The sequence below is a fragment of the Harpia harpyja genome, chromosome 3, assembly GCF_026419915.1.
Source record: "Harpia harpyja isolate bHarHar1 chromosome 3, bHarHar1 primary haplotype, whole genome shotgun sequence".
NCBI lineage: Eukaryota > Metazoa > Chordata > Aves > Accipitriformes > Accipitridae > Harpia > Harpia harpyja.
In genome coordinates, this window is record NC_068942.1 from 53,889,318 (window position 1) to 53,895,972 (window position 6,655).

The 6,655-nt window shown below is 40.2% G+C and overlaps 1 protein-coding gene across 4 annotated transcripts in view; it reads left to right on the forward strand.

Moving 5' to 3' along the window:
* NPAS3 (neuronal PAS domain protein 3) overlaps positions 1-4,690 on the forward strand; it is a 631,435-nt gene extending 626,745 nt beyond the window's left edge. For all 4 annotated transcript variants that reach the window (XM_052782584.1, XM_052782585.1, XM_052782586.1 and 1 more), the window contains one exon: positions 411-4,690. In XM_052782584.1, coding sequence (XP_052638544.1) covers positions 411-1,720 — 1,310 coding nt within the window. In that variant the 3' untranslated portion in view covers positions 1,721-4,690. The remainder of the gene's footprint in view (positions 1-410) is intronic.
* The last annotated feature ends 1,965 nt before the right edge of the window (positions 4,691-6,655 follow it).

Here is a 6,655-nt window from a genome sequence, read left to right on the forward strand (position 1 = left end):
CCTGGATGCCTGCCCACTGTAGGAGAACATGGATGTGAAAGAACAGTCACCAGAACATAACGGTCATAATGGGATTGTTCACTGACTTCACTTTGGATGACACAGCCGTTGTGCTCACAGTTGTCAAAATGATTCTTGTCCAGCGACCAGATGAAAAGGCCCCCCTCAATCAAGGTGCAGGCCATGTAGCATAGGCTTTTAGTGCCTTAACCGTCCTGAGTCAGAGAGATTCATGGTGATCAAAACTCTCCCAACACGATGTTGCGAAAAATTGTGGCTCTACAGAAGAGAAAGCCTTTTGCCAAAAAGTTTACTGCAATCAAACGTCATTGGTAGGTGGAAATCTGGACTTGGGTTATAATATTATGTTCCTATTGCTAATGATTTGTTTCACTTTCCTTTTGCTCCAGAGGACAATGAGAACTCAAAGTCAGATGAGAAAGGAAACCAGTCAGAAAACAGTGAAGACCCTGAATCCGACAGGAAAAAGTCAGGAAATCAGTCGGATAACGAAATGAACTGTAATGATGATGGGAACAGCTCCAGCAACCAGGACAGCAGGGACAGTGATGACAGCTTTGAAAACTCTGACTTCGAGAATCAAAAGGCCCCTGAGGACAGTTTTGGCACTCTTGGCTCTATGCAGATCAAGGTGGAGCGCTATGTTGAGAGTGAGTCAGACTTGCGGTTGCAGAACTGTGAATCACTGACCTCGGACAGTGCCAAGGACTCAGACAGTGCAGGGGAAGTAAATGCCCAGTCTTCCAGCAAACATCAAAAGAGGAAGAAGAGGAGAAAAAAGCAAAAGGGAGGCAGCATGATCCGGAGAAGGCTGTCAAGCACCTCAAGTCCAAATGGACTTGACTCAGCTTTGGTGGACCAGCCCCAGCTGCTCTCGTCACCAAACAGTGCCTCAGTGCTCAAAATTAAAACAGAAATCTCAGAACCTATCAATTTTGATAATGATAGCAGTATTTGGAATTACCCACCCAACAGGGAAATCTCAAGGAATGAATCACCCTACAGTATGACCAAGCCCCCCAGCTCCGAGCACTTCCCTTCCCCCCAAGCCAGCAGTAGTTTACATGTCTCCATTCCAGACTCCGTTCTCACCCCGCCGGGGACTGAAAATACTGCCAGCCGTAAAACTCAGTTCAGCACCTCATCCAACTCAGCCTTGGCTCCTGTGTCCTCTGACCCTTTGTCACCCCCACTTTCAGCATCTCCACGGGACAAACATCCAGGAGGTCCCACAACTTCCAACTCTTTGTTGTACACTGGGGATCTGGAAGCCCTTCAGAGGTTACAAGCAGGCAATGTGGTGCTTCCTTTGGTTCACAGGGTAACGGGAACCCTTGCTGCGACCAGCACTGCTGCTCAGAGGGTCTACACCACTGGCACTATTCGCTATGCTCCAGCTGAAGTTACTTTAGCCATGCAGGGCAACCTCCTCCCCAACACCCATGCTGTTAACTTTGTTGATGTTAACAGCCCCAGCTTTGGGCTGGATCCTAAAACACCGATGGAAATGCTCTACCACCACGTTCACCGACTCAATATGTCGGGACCGTTTGGAAGTGCTGTGAGCGGGGCCAGTCTGACCCAAATGCCTGCAGGGAATGTGTTCACAACTGCCGAAGGACTTTTTTCCACTCTTCCATTTCCTGTGTACAGCAATGGCATTCACACTACACAGACTCTGGAACGGAAAGAGGATTGAAATATGACCACATACTGTGTTCAGTGTTATACTCTGAGGCATAGACTATGTTTTAATTTAGACCTTTAATTCTAGCACTTTGAATTTGAGCAGGTCAGCTTATTCTCTCAATATGATGGTCCCCATTTCATTCCCTTTCTCTTTAACTTGACTTATTCTTTAATGTAAAGATATTTTTTTATTTTTGCCTTCAGAGAGTCGAAGTACCAGTTGCCTGCCATTTTGTCTTCTTCTAAGATGTGTGTTTTTTCCTTTGCATCTTTATTAAGATGCCTTTAATATGTGTATGCCTCTGCCATAGAATACTCAGTGTTGTGGTAAAGAGATTTTAAAGTGACAACCATTGGTTTTACTTCAAAATGATCTTGATATGATCAAGATTAAAAGAGACAAGCATAAACAATGTGCCCTGTTTGACTAAGTCAAATGAAAAGGGGGTTTTGTTCCTAATTCCTTTAAAAATAGGGGATAGTATTTTAGAATTTTATGCAGAGTTTAATTCTCTTTTTATGGTTAAGATTTTCTTACTTGCACATAAAATAATTTGGGTTCTTAAAAAGTTAATTTCTGGCCTGTGACTAGAATGTTAAAAAGTTGGACTAAATGTTAATTACTGAAACTTTAACTTAATTTCTAAAACCATGGTGCTATCATTTATTAATCTGTAATGTCTTCATACAATATGCAGCTTGTGGGCTGGGTTTTTTGGAAAGAATGTGTTCCGTACCGGTTTATAGTCGGGTGCTGCAGTCTCCTTGGTTAGTTAAGACAAAAGCCCTCATTAACATTTGCTGCAGGACTTAAAATTTTTTACCTCCAAACTAACAAGCATAGCCTCACATCAAATTTAAATGGGTCAGGAAGCCTTTTTCAAAAAGTGCTTAAAAACAAAAAACTCAATTTAATTGACGCGAGGAGCAGTTTCTTAGGTGCATATTGTTTTGCTTTATTTTTTTCTCAGTGTAACTGAGGCTAATTTTACAACATCAAATAACACTTCAGAGTAAAAAAAAACCAGAAGAACTATTTAACATGTTTTGTTTTTCATTTAATATTATAGAGGGAAGGTTGTAAATTTCTTTTTTTTCTTTGATTTGGATATTTTTTGTTGTTTTTTCCTTATTTCTAGTGTTGAAACCAATATGTTTTAAAACTAAAGAATGGGTTAATAAGCTTGAAATAGATAACTACAACTGAAAACTGCACATTAAGTAAAAGAAAAGAAATCTCCTATTTTGTCTTTGTTGCCAGAAATCACAGTGTAGTGTCAAACACTCCAAATGACTGTCAAATATAAATTCTTCTTCCACTCCATCTTTGGCAGCTGTTTGTTAAGGCATCTAATAACAGATGTGAGAACTGTAATGTGTACAATGTGTAAGTGTCCTTGGCTGTCAGTCCCATTGCAGTTTCAATGTGTGTTACTATATGCAGTATATACTAAGCTAATGTAGTTGTTTTGTCCTTTGTCTTCTCTGTGCTTTATCTCTAGTCCGGAGTGGTAAAGTCCCATTCCTGCAGTCCTAGTGAACCAGTGATTCTTGGGGGTTAGTGGTTTTTGTGTGGTGGCCTTCCTCTGTAATGTCACCTTATGCTGCTTCCACTGTCTGTATACCTTTTAATTTCTGCTGTTGCTTTGCTGTTGTGTATTCTCAAACCTCTCTCTCCCCCTTCCTCTCTCCGCTCCCCTCCACACTTTTCCCCTCTCTCTTTCTCTCACTCTCTCGTTCTCTCTTCTTCACTCTCAGAGATAAAAGACTCTTAACTAGCTCAAGGTTAATGGAGCCATTTTTCCCACAGAGGAATTCTGGGTATGACTTACTCTTCCAGTGTACCCCACAATGCACTACAGAGTAATGCTCAGAGATATTAAGCAAATTGACGCCATATAGCCTCAGTTGTTAACATTCCCAGAGTCCCTTGTGCTCGAACTGTAAGCAGAGGGTGCATTTCTTTGGTTTTCTCCCAGGTAGGCTGGCGGAGTAATACGTAGAGCAATTACAGTGAGATAGGAAATGCTTTCAAAGGTTGACCAGCATTGTTTAAAAAGGAAACTGAGCTTAGAATTGTCATATATATTTGCTTATGTGTGCAATGCTAATATATTAACTCAGCTGTCCTTTGAATTTTTGATCTCTCACTGCATTGAGTCAATTCCTGCGGTAGCTTTGAATTTGAGAAGTAGGTCCGAGCCACAGCGGAGTAATAGCAAAAAAGGAATTGGATGCCACAAAATTAATTAATGAGCTTGTTTTTAAAGGTTCCATTGGAAGGATTTAAGTAGGTCTAAAAAAAGGCGAGAAAGCTGACTGGGAAATTCAAAGTTTAATTTTGGAAGCTCTGCTCTAGCTTTGGAACAATCAAAGGAGTGCACCTATCAGCTACAAAGAACAGCTAGACAGCTGTTGTTGTTTTGGTTTTTTTTTTATAAATGTTTCTGTGTTGTGTCAAAATGATTTCTGGTGATTTAAACTAACAGATAATCACAGCTGCTGTCTAAATCCATAGTGTTTAAAATTACAAAATGAAAAAAAAACTTCATTACCTGTGAAGACTGTGTCTGTGTTTTTAACTATTTCTTGTACAAATATATGAAATCTTTTATGAGGAGACTGGTGCCAAGTAGCTGAATAATGGGGAAAGGGATTCTGTTCGTATAAATCTTAGCAGTGTTACCAACTCTACAATATAAAAAAAATTAAAATGTTAAAAAGTGACAGCTATGGTACATTTATTTTGTGTTAAGCTAACCGAATCTAACTTCTTGAGTGCCTGGCTTATTTGAAACATTTTTTTCATTGATCATTGATAATGCTGCAAATCAGAAATGTACATACTTCATTTACAACAGGGTTCTTTTTATACTTTTGTAGATTCTCATACATGTCATACATGGTTGTCTTTATGTAACTTAATTTTTTTTCATCCCGCAGGTGCCATTTTCATAATAAACTTCTCTTGGATTTGTTACTATCTGGCATCATTTCTTTTACATATAACCATCCTGACTAATGAATGCTGGTAGTATTTGTTTGAGCAGGTATTTTTTAATTGTTTTGTTTAAAAAAATAACAAAAAAAAAACCAAGAAAAAATAACCAAAAATCAAAGAGGATAAAGCTAGATTTTATTAACACTTGCGAAATGAAGAAAAGAAGCTGCCAAGATGTAGGTTAAGAATGCTAATCCAAATACTACAACAAACTTGCCACCATCCTAAATTCTCAGCTACCCCAACTCATTGTCATATTGAGCATTTTTATGCACATTATCAAAGCTGAATAATGGACCTGCAACATTAACCACTATAGAAAGTGTGCATTTTTTCTTGATTAATGCACACTGGAAGAAGTCAGCTTTTGTACATTAATCATTTAAAATGCACTTTATATTTTCATTTTTGTACTCTACAATGTTACTATGAAACTCTTCAGTCACATTATATCCTACCTAGGCTGCTGATTCTTTTAAATGTGTACTTTCTTTCCCCAGACTGGCAACATGTAAGTTGTTGGTGTGGTGTGGCTAGACTTTCTGCCTTTACAGACTGAGGACAGAAACATTTACCAGTGTAGAAAAGATAAGGCAAAAAGCCTTGACCTCACAACTGAAGGGAAAAAAAAAGTGAAATACAGTTTTGATTATGCAGACATCCACACACTGTGGTTGACCCTAAAAAGGGAACAACCATTGGCAATTACGCCTGCATAAGTTCTGAAAAAAGGCCCAGAGCGAGCGTGTTTGGTCTCTGCTGTGAAAAGCAAGGAGAAGCTATGCTATGGCAGATGCCACCCCAGGTACCCACCGCTGCAGGCTGACTCTGGCGGTGGCCGCGGCAGGCGCGAGGAGGGGCTGGCTCGTGGCAGGGGAGGGGAGCGGGACCCTTCTCACCCACGGCTCGCACGGCCTCTGCGTTTCTCCTTCACTCATTGGCTTTCTTTACAGTCCCTCCCCCGCCTGTGACAAAGATTTCCAGATTCCATGTTTTCTTTGTTATTGCTGAGTATGCAATCTCTAAGAACGCAAATTTGGGGCATGTAAAGTCAAGATAGTGCTGCCAAAAGCTGTAAGCAGTTTTGAGTGCCCAAATCTTTTCTCCTCTGTATGTCCACTTACTTAGAAATTAAAACTACTGGGATAGTCATTCTGTATCAGATTTTGGTTGCCTTATTAATGCTGAGTAAAACTGTCTAATCAGTTGCACAGTTCTCAGCACATTTTACAGCAAAAGATGAACTCAGCTGAAGAGCATGTGAATGTCGCTTGCTGGGCTGATAAAACAACAAAAAAAAAACCACAAAAAATGTATGCACAGTTATAGCTCAGTGAGCCAGCCCAGTAGCTTCATAGCCTGAAGTCTGGCTTTGAGTTTCCGAGCAGTTCAGGATTCCCACTTCCCAGGCTCCAAGCATTGAGTTTGATATGTCTCCAGCTTGCAGGGGGTAGAAAGGAGCAGAGGTTAGTGGTGCTGCTGTCTGCTCTGCTCGCATGTTCCAGTTGGCAATGCTTCTTGTTTATGAGGTAGCTAAGGGTACGGCTGCCAACCAAGAGGAAAACAGAATTTAAATGGAAATTGGAAGAATGACCAGAATAAAGCTTAATGGAAGAATAACATGCCTGTTCCAAATAAGTGTTAACCAGTATTAACTAAAGCCACTAATTCCAAGAAGGGGCTTGAGGGGCGCATTTCTGAGTTGTTGTAAAGGCTTTTTAAGTCTCAACCATACTGCCTATGCATTGCATCAGAGCACAGAGTCGATGGTCAGGATGAATAGACTGCTCTAAGATTCCCAGTTGAATGAGAAAGTTTGTGCATTAAAGAAAACGATGGAAAGGCTGATTCATGGGGGTTTTTTATAGTGGTGCTGTTTCATTAGTTTAGCTTTGGGGAATGAATTTTGTAAATTATTATTTGTAGCAACTTTAAGAACCAAAA